The 21,447-nt window shown below is 36.6% G+C and overlaps 1 protein-coding gene across 1 annotated transcript; it reads right to left on the reverse strand.

Annotated features, from left to right (window-relative positions):
- Window positions 1-1,942: 1,942 nt before the first annotated feature.
- LOC141435532 (uncharacterized) lies at window positions 1,943-14,365 on the reverse strand. The gene is made up of 16 exons (XM_074098231.1): window positions 14,211-14,365; window positions 13,976-14,063; window positions 12,991-13,173; window positions 12,076-12,172; window positions 11,246-11,380; window positions 9,753-9,916; window positions 8,374-8,485; window positions 7,885-7,994; window positions 7,008-7,102; window positions 6,090-6,387; window positions 5,855-5,932; window positions 5,389-5,542; window positions 4,701-4,853; window positions 3,786-3,890; window positions 3,237-3,316; window positions 1,943-2,099 (listed from the first exon to the last, which is right to left on the reverse strand). Exons 1-16 carry the CDS (start codon window positions 14,282-14,284, stop codon window positions 2,070-2,072), a joined length of 1,956 nt encoding a protein of 651 aa, XP_073954332.1. The 5' UTR covers window positions 14,285-14,365; the 3' UTR covers window positions 1,943-2,069.
- Window positions 14,366-21,447: the final 7,082 nt, after the last annotated feature.

Below are 21,447 nucleotides of genomic sequence, written 5' to 3' on the forward strand. Positions count from 1 at the left end.
CACCAGTTGTAATATTTTAGGTCACGTGTTGAGCACGCGCCGCGCTTTGATAAAAAACTGTAGGCCGAATGATTCGAGTTATATTGTCATTCACGTAAATGTTTAATTTTTTGCTAGGTTTCCTTTGTGGTTGATGGCTGCTGGACTGTCATTACCAAATTGGATGGGCCTATAGCTTTTGTGGAGGGCTTTAAAATGCGGTCGAGATGAAGTATTCATATGGTAAATTTTAGATTCTAAAGCGATGTAATTAGCGGTAATTTTCGCATGTAATTACAATAAGTAATTCAGCTGACTATTGTTTGTATTTTGCATGAAATTTGACATCAAAATACGTAATTCAAAAAATGAATTTAAATCAAACGAAAGTCATTTATCCCACTTCCCACTAATATTATAAATGCGAAAGTTTGTAAGTCTGTTTGTTTGTTACTTCATCACGTCTAAACCAGTGAACCTATTTCGATGAAATTCGGTATACAGATAGCTTGAGACCCGGAGAAGGGCGCAGGATAGTTTTTATGCCGGAAAATTACATAGTTCCCGCGGTATAGAAATAAACGAATTCTACGCGGACGGAGTCGCGGGTAACGGCTAGTTTATTATAATAATGATTACCTATACAAAACCAAAGATAATTATATGAAAAACTGTTTTTTTTCATTAAACTCCCCTCTTTTTGGTGAAAAATGGAATAACGATGAACATAAGCTAGTGCTAAATATAGTAGCATATGCGGATATTTTGGGTCGCCAAACAAAAAGTTTAAGAACCGCTGTACTAAACAATCAATCAACTTTTGAAAAAAACTGAATTGTTACAGTGATTTTCAATACAGGGTCAACGTAAATTGACGTGACTTAAAAAAGGAAAGGCGTGTTGGAGCACTCCTTGATCAATCTTATATGACAGTATGTTAATGTGAATGTAATACCGTCCCTGTTTATTCGGACAAAACAAACGGAGAGTTCGATATCTCAAAAACGGCAAAACTGATTTTAATGAAACATAGCTAAGAACCTGCACAAGAAAATTCGCTTTCATGTAAGTAATAAAATCACATCGAAATTGATCCTTCCGTTTGAGAGCTACGATGACACAGACAAATAGACACACATTGGCGTTTATAACATCCCTCTTTTTACATCGAAGGTTAAAAATAAACCAATCACTTATCGAAATGTACACGAACTTGATCTAAACTTTTGCAACTACTAACGCCATCTATCGCCACCGAATGAAACTACGCCACCCCCATCCGTATTTCCGTCCACGTGCCGACAGGAGCGATATCGCAACAATAGCGATGCCGGGACGATACAATGGCGATGTCATCGCTGCGTCATAATAGAGGATTATTACGGACAACAGGAAATTGGCCCTCTGAGGGGTTGGAGTGTTGTAAGATTGATAGTTATGAAAAATATGCTATTTCGTTTGAGTGTAGAGATATTCCACTTTATTTTAAACATGGATGAAGGACTCATGAAACTAGTTGAGTGGGCTCAAAACAAATGTCATTGCTTAGGGTCGTAAAAACCATTCTCAAAATTTACTCTTTCACTAAAAGTGAACTTTATGCAAAATGTATGCTCCCAAAACGAACATTTTCCGAATAAAGCTGTGTTTCTACCAGAGATGTGCGAAGATGTGATGCGAGGAATGTTTTTCATGAACCAATAGAAACGCTACATATACCTAGCCTTGCTCCGCTCAGCTCTTTCCACTAGAGCTGTGCTGTGCGAGGATGGGTAAATGAAGCGTTTCTATTGGTTCATGATCATGACCACATCCTCGCACGTCTCTGATAGAAACGCAACCTAAATCGTCATTTTACCGCAACTGCAGTTTAGATCCCGGAAAAGTGCATAGTTGGTAAGATAAGGATAACTTAAAATAAACATGAAAAAAAAGAAGTTTTTTTTTGTAATAACATGCTAAAATATATTTCAAATAAACGCCTAAGCCTATAACAATAAACAACTAAAACGTGGTTTCGCTTATCACTATCTAAATCAAAACATCATTTTTCGCGGTTGAACAAAATTAAGTAAATAAGAAAATCGTTTTCAGTCTGAATCGGACAGGGGGATGCTTTCCTGAAAAAAAAAATACAATTTGTTAATATTTAGACATACATTTGTAAATTTATAAATGTTTTCTGACTTAATAAATCAGTACCTGGGCGATCGAGCTCCACTCGGGCTAAAACTCGGCAACCAGCATTTTCCCAGAGAAGACCAAGCTATCTTTCATCCCCGAAAACCCCTACATACCAAATTTCATCGAAATCGTTGGAGCCGTTTCCGAGATCCCCGAAATATAATTATATATATATATTTTTTTTATTCGATTGGATGGCAAACGAGCAAGTGGGTCTCCTGATGGTAAGAGATCACCACCGCCCATAAATATCTGCAACACCAGGGGTATTGCAGACGCGTTGCCAACCTAGAGGCCTAAGATGGGATACCTCACGTGCCAGTAATTTCACCGGCTGTCTTACTCTCCACGCCGAAACACAACAGTGCAAGCACTGCTGCTTCACGGCAGGATTAGCGAGCAAGATGGTGGTAGCAATCCGGGCGGACCTTGCACAAGGTCCTACCACCTGCAATATAGAATTGCTTAAAGGTATTACACAGATAGATAGATATATAGATGTACCGAAGCAACTGGGGGTCTAGAGGGTAGGCCTATGATGTCCAACAATGAACGCCCTATGGCTGATATGATGATGATGATGAAATCATGTCCAGTTATTATTTTCCGAAAATAAAAAAATAATTGAGGTTATTATTTCTGTAATAGCATACCGCCGATTTAAAAAAATAATAGAAGGTGCGTTTTTCGAAAGCATTCCAAGCAGGTTTTTAAGAAACAGTCTTTGTCGGTGGAGTAACCGCCACTCCACACTGTCTTCGGCCAGCTGACTGCCTGATACGACACTACAGGCAAGTATCTGAATATCGAAAATTGAAATATCGATAGTTAAAATATCGACGATCAAACCTAACCTAACCTACTTGCGATATTTTGACCGTCGACTTTTTAACATTAGATATATTCATTTTCGATATTCAGATACGTCCCCGACACTACACCCACTCTCTTCTTCACCTGGACAGAACAGGTCAATCTTGGCTTTTCTAGCCTCTTCTTCCTTCTACTTTTCCTTCCAGCAGGTTTAAAAAGAAATTGTCGCATCGTGTCGTCATTATTTAGTTTGCTTTTACCTCAAATTCTCCTATAAAGATATCAGAGTCGTCTGACGGAGGAGGCTGGTCAATGTTGTCCACGGCTGTTATTTGAGGTCCTGTTGGAAGAAGATAGCAAAAATTAATATTTATTTATAATAATTATTTATTTAGTTTGCTTTTAACTTTTAAGCGTTGAGATAGGGAGAAATATTCAGAACTGACAGCCAACCTCCGCTAGTCGGAGTGGCATCTTAAGAAGAAGAAGATGTTCATAAAACTCTATAACGATTGTACAAAAATTGGAGAAACAAGCACAATTTACAAACGTTGAGATGTTCTGATATAATAGATGTTTTAATATAATGGAAATTTCTATCATAGTGAGCGTTTTGATACGGTGGACCGTTCTAACATAGTATCCATTGGGCATGTTGTTATAACTGATATTTCTACAAAATCAGAGTTCTAGGGTTTTTTTTACACAGCAGGTTTTTTTAAGTTAAATGTTTGTCATGGTCATGGATAACTGGACTGTCTCGAGAGGTTGACTGTGGCGATAAAGGGGTTAACAATAATGAGACTCACCCAAGGGAATGCATTCCATAGGCTCGAACAGATCCATGGAGATGAGGTCGAGTGGCGGCGACGGCGCTGGCGGCGGCAGCGCGCACGTCGAAGAGATCCTGCCTCCTAAAATAAAATATGATCTGAATTCTTATCTGATCTGGCTGATTTCGGCCATAGCAACAGCTTCAACTCCGTCGGTGTCGCTCATGCGCTCGCAAGTGGCGTACGTAGCCAATCTTCTTAGAGAAGATCCTCACACAGTGCGGGCACGTGAGCACACCGTTAACATAATTATAACTGATTGCTGCAGATGGTCGGGCTATCAGATTATCGCGCTTGGTGTCTATTTCACAGCGCCGTCTCAGTTCAATAAAGTCGTGGACTTTAGCCTTCACCTTGAAGAGGTAATGTGAAAATAAAATATATGGATGAGACCACTGTAATCAGTTATACATATGTTTACAAATAAATCACTTTGACTTTTGACTTTGACTTTTTTGACGAAAACCTATAGCAAATATTAGATTGTACAACAAGAGCATAAGACGAGCCATTTTACCTGAGATGTTCATATAGCCAGCCGTGCTGGTACGGCAAGGGTGAATATAGACTCGTCGAGGGGAAAATTTTTACCCTCTGCTTTTCACTTCGATTGCGAGGACTACTTTACTTACTAGGTACCTTTTATTTTTCATGCATTGCTATTTAATTATACATTATAGTTTTATTGAAATTTGATTGATTTTTAGTTTTATATGTATTAAAAATTATTCAAAAAATATTTTTTTTTGTTTGTGTCTGTTGACATGACACCTGATTGTCTTTATGCACTAGTGCATAAAAAGTCATTTTATGTCACCTAGATCCAGTAAATACGAAGTTTACGAGCACGAGAAGTGAAAAAAATATTGTAGTTTTTAAATATCAACATACCAGGTCTAACATCGTCAAACGCGCTCCGTTCTAGATGACGCTCCAAGGGCGGCAGGCGAGGGTCCAGGCAGGGCTCCAAACGCGGCTTGAGACGCGGCAGGACTGAGGGCGGTTCCTCTTTGATGGTGCAGGGCTCTACGTTCACTTCTCCTACTGTGAAAGTAAGGGTAGATGACTGCTCTGTAGGAAATACGACGCAAATTTGTAAATAGTCATCTTTATCATCATCATCATAACAGCCGTAGGACGTGTCTACTGTTGCTCCGGTTGGAAGCGACCTGCTCCACCGTGAACCCGCGGCTTTAACCAGGTCATCCGTCCAGTGAATTATACAGTAATAATAGTTGTTTTGAAGCCGTAGTGGCCAAGTGGCTTGACCTATGGCCTCTCAAGCAGAGGATCGTGGGTTCAAACCCCCCCCGGCTCGCACCTCTGAGTTTTCGAAATTCATGTGCGGAATTACATTTGAAATTTACCACGAGCTTTACGGTAAAGGAAAACAACGTGCGGAAACCTGCACAAACCTGCGAAGCAATTCAATGGTGTGTGTGAAGTTTCCAATCCGCACTGGGCCCGCGTGAAACTACGGCCCATGCCCTTTTATTCTGAGAGGAGGCCTGTGCCCAACAGTGGGACGTATATAGGCTGGGATGATGATGATGATGATGATGATGAACAGTTGTTTTACCATCAGCAGACAGCGCAGTGTGGAAGGCATGGTGCGGCTCTTCCACAGCCAGATGCAGCCGGCCGCCGGGTTTGATCCGCGGCACTACTGTCGCCACCACCGGCACCCGGATTTGGACCGCGCCCTCAGCCGCCCGGGCCAGTAGACCAGCCTCCTGAAACATGCCAGGAGTATTGTCAAACGCGTAGGCGCTTGATCGCATTCACCATCTCTTTCTACTCTCGTCCTACCGTATGATAGAAAGATGTAATCCTCAATCTTCACCTGCCTACATTATGCGATAAGTGACCGTAGCGAAACACGCGTTCTATATCTACCAGGCAGCGGCATTTTATACTGAGGACATTACCACCATAATGTATTATATTTCCGAGCTGGCCGCTCTAATTATGTGACAAAGTTTTATTCCTGGTACAAAATGTAATAGTGTCTATGTATTATGAATCCGGACTTTCTAAAATTTTACCTGAGATCGTGAGTCTTCTGAATTCACTACGATTTTTCCACCAATCCTCAAGTCTTCCGCAGTCGCTGGCACCAACATCTACAACAAAGTTATATTTTTAATTACTCCAACAAATTGTGAACTACTCCAAGATCAACAATTATTCCTCATTATGCGGCAACAACGAATATGAAAATATCATGTCTTAAATTCATATTAATATATCAGAGTTAATCATTAAAAAACAAATTCTTACTTGCTTTCCACCAGGCAACTTAGTATCAATCACTTTGACCAACACCGGGGTACTGTTATCTGGCTTCAACAAAGCAAATGGCGTCTGCCTCGTGGCCAAAGCCACCCCCATGTGGTAAGTCTTAATAGGGTCCACTATGACCCCATTGCTCATGGAACTCCAGGGCAAGTCGTTGCACCAGTTATCTCCGGAATCCAAGCTTGGAGATGATTTAGGAGTCCAAGACGATGAGGTTCCTTCCATAGGTGGAAGGTAAGGGCCAACTGAAGAGGATACTTCGCAATGGTCGACGGATGATCTAATTAAAATAAAAGATTATGTTGCAGTGGAATTTGAAGAAGAAAAGTTACAATGCGTTAGATTGATACAGTCTATCTTTTGAATAGATAAGTAAATAACAAACAACATACTGCAACATGGAAATAAGACTAATTGAAGTTTGAACCTAAGACTGTCACCGAAAATTAGGACAAATACTTGATTTAAAATTTTCATGAACGAAGAACCTTTGTACTTTTATTCCATTAAATATTATGCTTTAAATTGTTACAGGTACCTATTAACTACTGTGCTATTGCAATTAGCATAACACTTCACAGATGATTTCTATTTTGCACTTAAAGCATTGTAGTTGCTACAGTCTTTATCCTTGTCCACAGTAGAGTCCTTCTTGCCTGGGATACAGGAGCATATCTTAAATTCCTAGTTCAGGCGAGTGTTATTCTACTATTTGTATTATTTAATAATTAGTTTTTTTTTTACAATATTATCTGATTTGATTCTTCACTAAGTACGTTTAAAATACCCTTTTCATCAAGACGTTTAGCAAAACTAAATCTATAGAGCTCTTAAATAAGATCTAACCTTGGAATACCTAAGTCCGAAAATGAAATCTCTACCGTTGCTTATTCGATTTACCTGCTGGATTCCGGTTGGCTCTCAGGAGCCGGGCGAGCAATGCGAGGAGTGGTTCGGCCACGAGGGACGGTGACACAGCCGTCTTCAGGATGGGCCTGATGTGAGTAAACATTGAATTATGACATAGCTACAGGCTCTTTGCTGCTTGGAGCAAGGTTTTTCAAAAGAGTTTTTCAAAAGTTGTAAAGCAATCAATAGGGATAATACTGCAATTTTATCCCGTCAGAGCGCAGCACTAGCACATACCATATGTTTATGGTTTGTGTTTTTTGAGTATCTTAAATGTCCGTAGAATGCCGTAATATCATATTATTTAAATTATTTTTTGGAAATATAGCTCTATCGCTACTATCGATCTAAATATCATTTATTTTGTTACACATTTTTTTTTGGATTTATATTAGGTATTAATACTCATTGGTCATGATCCGTCATGACGACAAAATATATTTAGGTACCGATAAACACTGTCTTATTGATCTAAAAGCTGGGTGGGAGTGAATTTAGAAAAGACATTTGAGGCAACTTTAAACTTTGCCATGTTTCTAATAAGATACACAAGAACACAAAACACAAGAACACAGATGTCGCTGAAGTGTATCTCGACTGACGTGTATGAAGTGGATCTCGCTAAGAACAATGATCCTAATCGTCGTATCGATTAATTGACATATTTCTACGTTTAAATATAAATGTTTAAAGGTAAATCCAAGTATGAAATCGTTTAAAAGACAAAGGATCTGCTAAAGACTCCATTTATAATAATTATAATCTGATGTTGACCAGACATATTGACGGAAAATTCGTTAAATAAGATTTGAAAAAAGGTATGAGACACGCTCGCTTAATAGTAAATGATCTTTCGGAAACAGCTTACCTTATTTTTATGGCACACAAGGTTTGACTGCTGATTGAAGCCTTTGAAGCAGATGTTACAGCGGTATGGTCTCTCATTAGTGTGAGTAAAAAGGTGGTTCCGTAAGTTACCTGACAAATAAATAAAAGAATATGATGAAATAGAGTCGTACTCAGCGGTACAAAATTTGGCCCACCTTTCATACTAAATTACTGATTCTGCATACATTTGAGAGCCAGATTTTTTGCCGCTCAGTATATTTTTGCACGCTTCGCTGTGTCAGATATTGGTGCTAGTGACTGTACTTGCATTGTCATCCAACCGACAAGTATACTAAATATTTGAAGTAAATCCGGCAACTGAAATAGTCAAATTGAACTTGAAAGATTTAACCCAACAACAAACAGGGCAAGTTAAGTAAAAGTTTGTAAATACATAAAAGATGGGTCTAGAATGAAAACAATGACGTTAATAAAGCTAAGGGTAAGGTAAGGAGTAAGGAAGGGTAACCTTTCTGGTGGAATCCTTTAGGGCAGATGTGACAGCGATAGGGTTTCTCGTTGGAGTGGGTCTTCCGATGGGAGATCAGGGTGGACACACGGTTGAACGTCTTACTACACACCTAAATCGACATTTTAGCTTTTAGATTTAACAGGTTCACAGTCCAATGAGGCACATGTGCCTCATGGGGTGGTTTAGTATGTCCTTGCGGCGCATGTGCCTCACGGCACTGACGTATCTTACTACGAAACTTATAAGCGTTTAATTACATTATTACTACTGAGACGCATTGAAAGAAAGCTGGCTCATTGATTCGGCGTTGCAAATTAAATTAAGATTGTTTTTTGTAGTCTTTTTGTATTTTTTATTTCAACTCCAAATTTTGTTACTTTTTTGTTAAATTTTGTTACAAGCTGAGATATGTGGTGCATAGGAGAAATTTGTGTCTGTACTCCTGTCTAGTGGTGGTGTAGCGGTATAGCACGCAGCACGGAATGCTGAGGAGCTAGGTTCGATTCCCAGTGCTGGTCTCTTTTTCTGGTTTTTCTGTGCATCTATGTTTCAGTTTGTATTTTCGATGTTGCAAATTAAATAAATCGATACAAAATATTGACTTCCTTGTTTTTTTCTACTCCTCAACCTCACTCATAGATATTATGATTTCATAAAGTAATAAATAAATTTTACTGTATATTATTCGAACACTTATTTGTAGGTACGCAAAATTAAGTCTAAGATTTATTGATATCTGAGACTAGAAGTTAAATTATCGAGTATTAATTAATTTTATTAATGTTGTAAAACAGAATTTTCAAAAAACGCGTATTGCGAAGTGTTTCGTTGACATTTATTTTTCATCGAACTACCCTTAGGGAACGAAATTCCAAGCACCCCTTTGCAAATTGGTCGCAAAGGAGTTGTTCTGATGCCAAATTTATCAATCGACGTATAATGTATTTAAATTAAAATGTCCTTAGCTTTGTGTGACTAACTCCTAGAACAATGCATTTAATTTAGCGTTTACATAGAGATTCTCTCTATAATACAGATAAGGAATAAGGACGAACTGTGTGAAATTAGTATGGATAGGAAGTTGCATCTAGTGGAGAGGGAGGGGTTTACTTTCGAGTATGGTGTTGTTAGTTATACACCTAAAGATACTGTCATATTTTATCATTGAGCAAAAGTACTGCTGAGAAAAAAAATATAACTATATTTGATGATATTGACAAGTCTAAAGCCGAGTTTAGACTTGCAAGAAAATCGTGCAAGTTGCATTACATTGCGGCGCTCGATTGACCACTACAAACTCGTTGGCTTTACGGCCTCGCAATGCAACTTGCACGATTTTTCTTGCAAGTCTAAACTCGGCTTAATGATTCTGTTACCTCGCAAGCATAAGGCCTTTCAGCTGAGTGTATGGCGCGGTGCTGGCTGAGAGTAGAAAGCTGTCTAAAGCTCTTCCCGCAAGCGTCGCAGTGGAAGTTACGCTCATCAGTATGGGTGGGGAGATGACGCATCAAGGTGTATTGGTGCTGGAATTCTCTACTACCTGTATAACAAAGGTGATATAGCTGTTAAGGTGCTCATAGGCTTTGGTTATACGCTCATTCTGGCGTCAGTTCATCATACATCATATAAACATTTGATTTACATCAGTCTGGACAATCTGTCCGTCAGTCTGAAAGGGTTGCACGGTAATTCTATCTTCATTCAGATCAGAATGATGGATTGAACGGACGGCAGAATGAGCGTGTACCTAACCCAAGTCATAAACTTGAGCATTAATTTATTTATAATGAGGATTCAGTTTTTTTTATTTTATTTATGATGGTGGAAGCAGTCTACACTTCCACTGAACGTAGATAATAATAGTTAGTGTTTAGTTTTGTAACTAAGGGACCCCATACATCCCTGTATTGTTGTTATTATTTTTATGTATTTTTTTAATTAATTGTATAATGTAGTTTTAAGTATTTTATTTTTAAATATTTTATGTTGAAAATATGACTTTCTGCCAAGTTTCTTGCGGCGCATTCTTCTTGGCAATGATGGTCTTTCCGAAAGCGCTGGTAGTTTAAAAAATGACGTGTAAAAGTCCCCAATGATTTGAATTTGAATTTGAATCAGATAAAAGCTCTTATAATAATCAGACGGGAGCGTTTTAGCGAGGACAGGTAGAGCTCTAGTGAGCATTCAAGCGAACGAAACGACGGTAAGCGTGCTTCGAGTTTTTCGTGCTGAGTGATGAAAATAAAATTTTTGATGAGCATTAATTTGAGTTCCCTTGAATGATCGTGCAAATGTTAGCAGCAACGTTTGGTTCTACGCTTGATTCTGTTCATTGTTCAGTTCTACAAATTTTAAAACAGCGAATGCTCGATGTTCTGTTACCAGTGAATGCTAAAGTTTATCAGTACTTGTACCATCAGCCAAATAAGTGGTCTATCCATTTTAAACAAGTTCCTATCAAATAAATATGTCGCTATAGTCGAACTTTCAAGTTGACAGACACATCTATTGCCATTATTGTTTTATGACTTGCAAACGATTATCAACTTTAGGATGGTAGACCACATATTTGGCTGATGGTCTAGTGGTTAGAGAACCTGACTACGAAGCTTGTGTCGGGGCAGATATTTGTATGAAAAATACGAATGTTTGTTCTCGGGTCTTGGGTGTTTAATATGTATTTAAGTATGTATCTATATCTATATAATTATATTTATCCGTCGCTTAATACCCATAACACAAGCTTTGCTAAGCTTACTTTGGGACTAGGTCGAGGACTACGATCCTCAGACATGAAGAACCGTTATCGGAAAGATAGAAAGGTTATATAACGGGATAAATTACAAAGAAACTAGTTGCTTATACTTACAAATGCCACATTCCCATAGCTTTACAGTACGGCCATGCCTCTTCACGTACTTGACGAAATGGAACCGCGATCGGGGGTCAGTCTTATCCACTTTGCATGCGCCTTGATTGCCGCGTGACCGCTCGTTTAGCTGAACTGTAATAGCATACATAACTGATGAGATGAGTGTTGCACTATAGCAAAAATTAAGTAAGCATCAGAGTAAATGCGTATAAAAAACAGTGTAATAGCTGCAAAACCCAAACTTCTGTCTTGACCACAGAAAAAGACACGGTCAAAAATCTGCGTACGGCATAATATAATACTAAACACACACCTACCACTAAATTAAAGTGAAACCTATTTTCCTGGGTTCATACCTACATAAGCAAACAGTAATACAGTCAGTGATGGATGATCATAAAGGGCCTGCCTCATAAAACACATTGAAACGGGTTCCATTTGCTAGATTAAAACACGACAACCTATAGCAGAATACGCAGTACATTTATTTCTTTCAGAAAGGATACGACATTTTTTAACAGGTAGTATAAATATGTCTAGTTTTTTCAAATTTGAGCATTGATGATTTTCAAACTAGATACTTAACTATAAACCAAATAGGTACATAATCAAAAATACTGAATAGTCAACTAATTAAATTCCTATACGTTGAACTTTGTCTAAGTAAGTATTTACTAAGATACCTACCTATATATCCATAGTGGCCAAATTTTAGGAATCAAATTGGTTAACTGTTATGCATGCATAGGCCTTAAATGCGAAAAAACAAATAAACCTCCAGCTCTACTATGCAATCTGTAAAAATGAAATAATGTTATTTAAGTTACCCGCTGACGTTGAGCTGACAAGGTGTGGTTCCGTGGTCTTCTGGAGGAACCCTCGGCTGTTCTGCTGGAACATGGCGCTGGATGTGTCAGCTTCTCGCTAAAAAGTTCGTAAATGTATATAATGAGCACAACCCTAACTATTGCAACTAACAGCTGGAAACCATCATGTTGTAAGTAGTTTTCATTTTTTCTGCTCAGAAGAAGTCGTAGGTAAAAGCCAGTTAAAGATATCTTTGGTTAGGTAAAGTTATTCATATTACTTGGTTATAATAAAAACCTACTCCGGCTACGATGAGATTCTCTGATCTCATGTGACAGGCTAGTTTGCGCTAGTAAGTATCGTAAGGACCGTTGACAACTTTGACATTTGAGTCACGTTCGTGATTGGTTTAATAATTAAATGAGCCAATCACAAGCAAAACTACCTGTCAAGAAACTCTCATTAGCAAATAATACCAATGACGACCTAATCATTGCTAGAAGTGAAATAAATGGACAACTCACGTCTTTAATCGAGTTAAACTCGACATGTTTCGGACTCATTCGTAGCCTTTTTCTCGGTCGTGCGAGCAGAGACGTGGGGCGTAGTACGCGTTTTGCAGCAGCTGCCATGGCCTGTGCTCCGAAATGAGGACTACGAATTAGTCCGAAACATGTCGAGCTAAAGTCGATTAAGACGTGAGTTATCTATGTTTCACTAATAGCTGCTACCCCGTCAGCGTAGAATTCGCTAAGCGCTATCCCGCGGGAACAACACAATTTTCCAGGATAAAGAACTATCCTATATCCTTTTCCGGGGCTACCTGTATACCGATTTATTTAATTCAGGAACCTCGTAAACGGCTATAACGATCTGCATTAAAATTTGATGCAAAGAATCGATCTAGGACATCTAAATTTAATCTAAAACAATACCTTTATCTCCCCGCTGAGTGCTGCATCCAAATCTTTCCCGAACGTAGTCTGTCCAGTAGTACCAAACCCCGGCTCGGAGACCAGTGATGCGATGTTGCCATCCTCTTCTGTCCATGCGAACCTCGCTTGCTCCAGACTGTCAGGGAACAAGCCTTCGCGGAAGAGTGACCGGGATACGTCGAGCTGGCAACACCGAGTAAATAAGCTATTTATTCAAAATATGAACCATACGGTATTGTTGTTGGGGTCGGCGAGCTTTTGCCAGACATGGGCCACATAGTGAAAAAAATAGATAAAGGCGCCGCACTTGTGTAAGATAATTTTGTACCTAATAGATATCTACCTAGTTACTTATATTGTTGATAGGTACTATAAGTGATATTACAAAACAGTTGCGCGGGCCGCGCGTTGCTGACCATTGGAAGAAAAAATAAACGCCAAATTAGTAGAGTAAGGGGCTGCCATCTCTATTTGTTTTGTTCGAATAGACGGAGAAGGCATCACATTTAACCGTCAGTTAACGCTAATCAATGGATGGTGAAACGGCCCCTTAACATCAAAAGTAGCACACTTTTTACAGCTACTATTTAACCCTTTAAGGGGCTGTTTCACCATCCATTGATTAGTGTTAAGTGACGGTTAAATGTGATGCCGTCTCTATTTGTTTTGTTCGAATAGACGGAGACGGCATCACATTTAACCGTCAGTTAACACTTATCAATGGATGGTGAAACAGCCCCTAAATCTTATTATTAAAAAACTAAAAAAATAACCACTGAGTTATATTTATAAAATTATAAAAAATATGTAAAAATCTAATAATACGGTGGCTGAATAACTTTTCGACCCATGCCTGACAGAAGCTTAAAAAAATTGAGTCAGCGTTTCGCAAGCTACGCAAATTAAAAAGTAAAACTTTTGTGATCTCAGAATAAAATCTCAATGATTGTTCAAAAGAAAAATAATAATTCAGTTTTGGACTTACATCATTGCGGCTTGAATTTGATAGTAACGGTTCCTTGTAACTAAAATCTCGTTTGTCATATTTGTCACTCAAGCAAACTTTACGAATACTGAAATAAAACACGACACGAATTAAAACAATCCATTTTTGTTTATAAAAATCAATAAAACATAAAACATACGCGTAAAACAACGGTAAATCAACATGGTCGCGATTCAATTATCATTTGTAACACGAAAATAGTCGAAGATCGCACCTTATTATTTCATCACCGGGTCTCATGAAACTACTTTCTGATATTTCTTTTATTTCATCGTCAGAAAACATCATTTATTTTTGCAATATTCAACTTTTTAACAAAATCACAACAAATTTTCTTTCACTCGCGACGTTTCCTATTGTTACTTTTGTTTCTATGACGATCCGCGTTCGAAATTTCGAATTTTGATTTCTTTTTCTATTTGTTTTATGGCTTGCGCTTTTCTCTGTGGCTAGAAGGGAGTTGGTCATGGAATGCGAACTTTTTTAAAATTATCTTGCGGTCGCTGTGAAAGGTCCTTCACCTTCTCATACAGAGTGTATTATAGAAATAAATTATTTACTGTTCAGTCGTGTAAAATGTTTTTAGTAATTTTAAAATAAATTATTGTATTACGATGACAGATTTAGTTAGTCAGTACCTACCTACTTTAAGAAATAATTTCAAATGTAAAAACTTTTATCTCTTTTCGTTAGAATGAAAACCAAGTAAATAAACATTTCCCTTCCTATCAAGAGGGTTATTTTGTAACTGTGAGTGGTCTGCTCATTCTAAGCCACTCCAATACTTAACGATGCTCTCGGGCTAAAAAATACATCCTGTCTTTAGGAAAAGAAAATTCGAGAACATCAGACTCGGACTTCGAGAAATTACATTTATACTGTTCATAATATTGGTAAGTACCTACATAATTTGAATAAAGAATTGTTGCCGTTTGAACGAATTCAATTTAGTATAATTTGGATCTAAGCCATTTAACTTTGTTTATTATTTTGGTTGCATCTTTTTACGTTTTCGTGTAAACGGTGGCGCCGTGCCGATATCAAATAATTATTTTAATTTTTGAATATGATTTCTTTGTAAAGACTACTAACGACCCACCCCTGCTTCTCAAGGATGCAACTTTCTATGAAAAAAAGAAGAGAGGAAAAATCAAAAACGTCTCTATCACGGGTCTCTATATCACATTTTTCGCCTCCCTTTCCACAAAACTATTTACACTCTCGTAAAGCTAGGGCATATTCCTAGTTAGGTATAGATATAGGTAAATGTATAGGTAGATTAGATTATCGTATAAATATTTTGTGAATCTGTAGTGTACGTATAGAAGGGACAAATAACGGCCCGCGAAGTGATTTTATTTTTACTATGCAAAGAAAGACACCAACCACAACTACATCTTTGTGGTTTCAAGTGGGTTTTATTTTTATAATTTTTTTTTTTTTTATTTGTTGCCAATGCCATTTAATTTCTTTGACTGGCAAGGCAACAGTAATTCGAGAAAGATCTTTAGTGGAACGTCTTTGATTGCGGGTCGTGTGATCTAATTGAAATACCTCGAATACTGGCTGATAATTTTCTTGTGCGGCCATTAGAAATACTGGAGCGTAGGGCCTACGCTAGCCTACGAATAAATAATAAATCATGCAAGAATTGTAACATTTGTAACTGCGTTAGAAAAATGGCCTTGCGCGAACACGGTTTTTAAACCGTGTTCTGGGCGTCATTTGTTTTTTTTTTTTTTTTTTTTTTTTTTTATTCGACTGGATGGAAAACAAGCAAGTGGGTCTCCTGATGGTAAGAGATCACCACCGCCCATAAACGTCTGCAACACCAGGGGTATTGTATTTGTCGCGCATCTGACATTGCATCGCGCGCAAAGCATAATCCCTGTGTTTTTTTCTGAATTTTAACCAATCAACAAGCACGTCTATTTACAACCTCGACAGTGATTCGAGTATGTCCACTTTTTGTGTGGAATTTGTTCTGAGTTACGCTTCCTGACCTGACTTATTATTTATCCGTAGACGCTAGCTAGGCTAGGGAGGCCTATGTCCAACAGTGGACGTCCTACAGCTGATTATGATGATGGTGATGACTGCCCAAGCTGTTGAGTTGTATATTTTAGTGTTTTGTCCTATCAAATATTACTGCCTGTACATACATTTTTAGGTAGACTCTTGTCTTCTATCGCACCTAACTGAATCGTGGTCGTGGCTCAAGGTGGAACTATATCACGGAAAAAATCATAGTGAAATGACATAGCATTGCTTGACAGGGAATAAATTATAAATTGAAGTTCCTTCTGATTTCGTGGCTCAACGCATATGGCGTTATTGCGTAGGTATTGGATTGAAGGAACGCGCGGCACGTGTCAGAGCGTCGGACACTTCACTTACGTGCCAAAAGGAACGAAATAGCACAGATCAATTAGTTAAAAGGAGAAGCGAAAGTGAAAAAAGTCACAGTATGGGAATAAAATTTTAAACAACGCCATTTACACCTAACGCTTTCCTAAGACGCCAGCGGGTGCGAGCGAACTCACGAAGAAACCAAAAGTTTAAAAGAAAATACACCAAAAACCAGTAAGAATTTATGCAATCCAGTTCATTTTGTAACTAATTAAAGAAAGTTAGTAGAAAAGATATAGGTAAGTACTTACATTTTTAATCGACATCAGAAAAGGAGGTTTTCTTTTATTAAAGAAAACAACTATGTAAATACAGAAAGTAAATTTATCAAAAATGATATTATAAAAAAAATTGCGACGACATTTTCGTGTCATGTGCTGCCATCTTTACATTACGATGTACGGTTAGTGTTCTTATACAGCGCCATCTAGGTTTTGCACGCCAAACCAGAAACAATGACCGAGTGGTAGAGAACATGAGCTGTCGCAAGGGATAGGTAAGGGAGAATGCTACTTAGTTCGATAATGCTTCGTTAGATGGCGCTTACAGTGGTTTTGTTTTAGCGCCATCTACCGAATTTAAGAAAAATTAGTTGCTATGCTTAAAGTCATGTTAAACTGATTGCCAGTTTTCTTCGTAACCATAATACAAGTTTCTAAAGAACAGCGTTAGGTGTCACTTTACTCCTGTATTTTTTTTCACAATACATATTTTCCGATTGCAAGGTGGATTCTTTTATTTAGTTAAATCCTGTGCATAATTTTATATAATGAAGTGATTATATTTATGGGCTCAATATTTATCACATTATTTTGAAACTCCCAAAATAATCACATCATAACTATTGATAGTAATTAGTAGGTATTAACGTGTAGGTTTGATTATACTACGGAGGCTTAGTAGTATAGTATAACTGCCATTATCGCCATTTTTTTTCATTTTACGAAAGGGAATAAAAAAATCAAGTTTCCCTTCCTCGCTCTTTTAGGACAAGACTATACCTTGTGACAAGTTCGTATGTAATACTCAGTAGAACCCTGTCGCAGAGAGCCTCTGCTGCCATAAAAAAAAAATTGACAGTTGCGGCGAATGTTGAATGCAACAGTATGCTACCTACCTATGCTACCGAGTATCCTTACGAACTTTCAAGGTACAGGAACATCGAAAAAATTATGTAAGTATACCTAACCTGTGCTTGGTGTACAGTCAGAATCAAAAGTAGCGGATCACTTTTTTACTTTGTGGTTTTAAAACATTTGTCAAATTTTTTATGGTGCTAAGTACTTATATGAACGTTGCTGTAAAACGAAAAAGTAAAAAAGTATGCAGCTACTTTCGATGCTGACCGAACCTCTTCAAAAATCTTTACTTACTTACAATATGAAACTACCGTGAGACACTCATATTTAATGAAATTGTTCCGGATAACTCACGTCTTAAATCGAGTTAAGCTCAATATGTTTCGGACTAATTCGTAGCCCTTCTTCTTCTTTCTTCTTCTTTTTCAACAGCTGTCGAGTCGCGTTGCTCCGAGAAGAGAACTTCGAATTAGCCCATGTAGTCATACTTGTTAGAGACAAAATGCTGCACTTCGTGAAGAAAGCAAGCCGCTTTGCACAGTGATAGTACAGACTAAACTGAGTGATTTGACTCGCAGCAGCGGAAGTTTCACCCCTTAGGAACAGAGATGGCGCCACTTCTTTAAAAAATATTTCAAAAAATTCTACAAGCTAAAGTTATAAACCGATTTCAATGTTTAATATCGCAAATGAGAGTCTATTATATACGTTACTTATAAAAAAATACAAAAAAAATATTTACATAAAACTTTTGTCAAAAAACGCCATCTTAAGTTTTTTTTTCTTACCTGATTTGTAGTTTTTACTTGATTGCTTAAAAAAACTGTATGCAACATGAATGGTTTAATGCATATACATATTACTGAGTACATAACGAGTATTTTAAAAAAAATCCGACACCGATACCTATTATATTTAACGAAATATGATAGTTTAAATGTGAGCACAATTTTCTTTAAAAAATATTTCAAAAATTTCTACAAGCTAAAGTAATAGACCGATTTCAATGTTTAATATCTCAAATTAAAGCTCATAACATTCATTATTTATAAAATAATATAAAAAAATATTTACTGAAAACTTTTGGCAAAAAACACCATCTCAAGTTTTTTTTCTTACCCGATTGGTAGTTTTTATTTGATTGCTTAAAAAACTGTATGCAACATGAATGGTTTAATGCATATACATATTACTGAGTACATAATAAGTATTTAAAAAAAATCGACACCGATACCTATCATTTTTCACGAAATATGAAAGCTTAAATGTGAGCACAAATTTCTTTAAAAAAATTCAATAAATTCTACAACCTAAACTAATAAACCGATTTAAATGTTTAATATCCCAAATTAAAGCTCATAAAATTCATTATGTAGAAAAAAATATTAAAAAAATATTTACTGAAAACTTTTGGCAAAAAATGCCATCTTAAGTTTTTATTTCTTACCTGATTGGTAGTTTTTACTTGATTGCTTAAAAACATTGTATGTTGTATGCAACATGAATGGTTTAATGCATACATATATATATATTTCTGAGTAAATAACAAGTATTATAAAAAACCGACACCGATACCCTTCATACTTCACGAAATATTTAAGTATAATTGTGCACGCTTTTCTTACAAATAAATTTCAACGAAATCTTCAAGTGAAACTAGTACTCTGATTATAATGTTTAATGTTAAATGAAAAGAAGAACGAAATTACCTAATTTATTAAAAAAAAGTTTTTTCCTGGTGTTACGAAAAAATATAATTACTTTAAAATTAGTAATTATTAAGACAATAAATAAAAACTATACCGTTTCCGGCATAGTTGGTTCTGAGATGTAATATATATTGCTTAGTAGTTGGCGAATTTATTTAAAAATTAGCTTTTTATGTGATAGGTAGGGCTACAGCTTATAGATATGTCACATTTGAAATAAAAGACTATGAACATCAATGTTGATCAAATATTTAAATTAAAACCTATAAGTCCTCTTCGGGTTCATCGGCAGATGTAGAACTGAAAAGGAAAAGTCGTTTTGAAGTACTTGTGCTATTACAATACTACAAAATCACAGATCTTTTAGACACGGACTGTGTTGCTGTAATTACTGTTGAATTATTTTTGTGCCTAGTTGATTACCATTAGATCTAAAATTTTGTGCCTACCTGTGGAAATCAGTGGTCAGCATACAAAATAACCCTGCATTGAATATTATATTAACTTGCTTTAGATTTGTACAGCCACCTTTGTAGGATTTACACTGGGCAGTGCATGGTAAGCTGACCCGACGACCCACAACGCATGGTATCATTGCAGCCACAATGGTCCAAGAGGCTTAATTGCGACCAAATCGCTGTAACTGCCGACAATTCTGGAGTCCTTCTCTTTTGCCTTAGTCCATCTCCAAGAAGATGGACATGGTATGGACATGCTCTCTATAAACATACACTGCGTGCAGCTTACCAAGCGGGCCAAATATGGAGAAACGCTCTGAAACCAGAAGTTTCCGTACCATGTCCATCTTCTTGGGATGGACTAAGACAAAAGAGAGTTGGCAAAAGAAAGTAAGCCTCTTGGACCATTATGTATTGTGGCTGCAAATCTGGCTGCGATACCATGCGTTGTGGGTGTCGTCGGGTCAGCTTACCATGCACTGCCCAGTGTAAATCCTGCAAAGGTGGCTGTACAAATCAAAAGTAAGTTAATATAATATTCAATGCAGGGTTATTTTGTATGCTGACCACTGATTTCCACAGGTAGGCACAAAATTTTAGATCTAATGGTAATCAACTAGGCACAAAAATAATTCAACAGTAATTACAGCAACACAGTCCGTGTCTAAAAGATCTGTGATTTTGTAGTACTGGAATAGCACAAGTACTTCAAAACGACTTCTCCTTTCAGTTCTACATCTGCCGATGAACCCGAAGAGGACTTATAGGTTTTAATTTAAATATTTGATCAACATTGATGTTCATAGTCTTTTATTTCAAATGTGACATATCTATAAGCTGTAGCCCTACCTATCACATAAAAAGCTAATTTTTAAATAAATTCGCCAACTACTAAGCAATATATATTACATCTCAGAACCAACTATGCCGGAAACGATATAGTTTTTATTTATTGTCTTAATAATTACTAATTTTAAAGTAATTATATTTTTTCGTAACACCAGGAAAAAACTTTTTTTTAATAAATTAGGTAATTTCGTTCTTCTTTTCATTTAACATTAAACATTATAATCAGAGTACTAGTTTCACTTGAAGATTTCGTTGAAATTTATTTGTAAGAAAAGCGTGCACAATTAAACTTAAATATTTCGCCAAGTATGAAGGGTATCGGTGTCGGTTTTTTTTAATAATACTTGTTATTTACTCAGAAATATATATATGTATGCATTAAACCATTCATGTTGCATACAACATACAATGTTTTTAATCAATCAAGTAAAACTACCAATCAGGTAAGAAATAAAAACTTAAGATGACGTTTTTTGCCAAAAGTTTTCAGTAAATATTTTTTTAATATTTTTTCTACATTATGAATTTTATGAGCTTGAATTTGGGATATTAAACATTTAAATCGGTTTATTAGTTACTCTTGTAGAATTTATTGATTTTTTTAAAAGAAATTTGTGCTCACATTTAAACTTTCATATTTCGTGAAATATGATAGGTATCGGTGTCGAATTTCTTTTTAAATACTTATTATGTACTCAGTAATATGTATATGCATTAAACCATTCATGTTGCATACAGTTTTTTTCAGCAATCAAATAAAAACTACCAATCAGGTAAGAAAAAAAACTTGAGATGGTGTTTTTGCCAAAGTTTTCAGTAAATATTTTTTTATATTTTTTTGTAAATAATGAATGTTATGAGTTTTAATTTGAGATATTAAACATTGAAATCGGTCTATTACTTAGCTTGTAGAATTTTTTGAAATATTTTTAAAGAAATTTTTGCTC

This window comes from Choristoneura fumiferana, chromosome 15 (assembly GCF_025370935.1).
Source record: "Choristoneura fumiferana chromosome 15, NRCan_CFum_1, whole genome shotgun sequence".
Lineage (NCBI taxonomy): Eukaryota > Metazoa > Arthropoda > Insecta > Lepidoptera > Tortricidae > Choristoneura > Choristoneura fumiferana.

Coding starts and splice junctions, on each gene's coding strand:
- LOC141435532 (XM_074098231.1), bottom strand. CDS start 14,284: ATGATGTTTTCTGACGATGAAATAAAAGAAATATCAGAAAGTAGTTTC. Junction 6,388..7,007: donor AGCCAACCGGAATCCAGCAG/GTAAATCGAATA, acceptor TATTTTAATTAG/ATCATCCGTCGACCATTGCG. Junction 4,854..5,388: donor CACTGCGCTGTCTGCTGATG/GTAAAACAACTG, acceptor TTACTTTCACAG/TAGGAGAAGTGAACGTAGAG.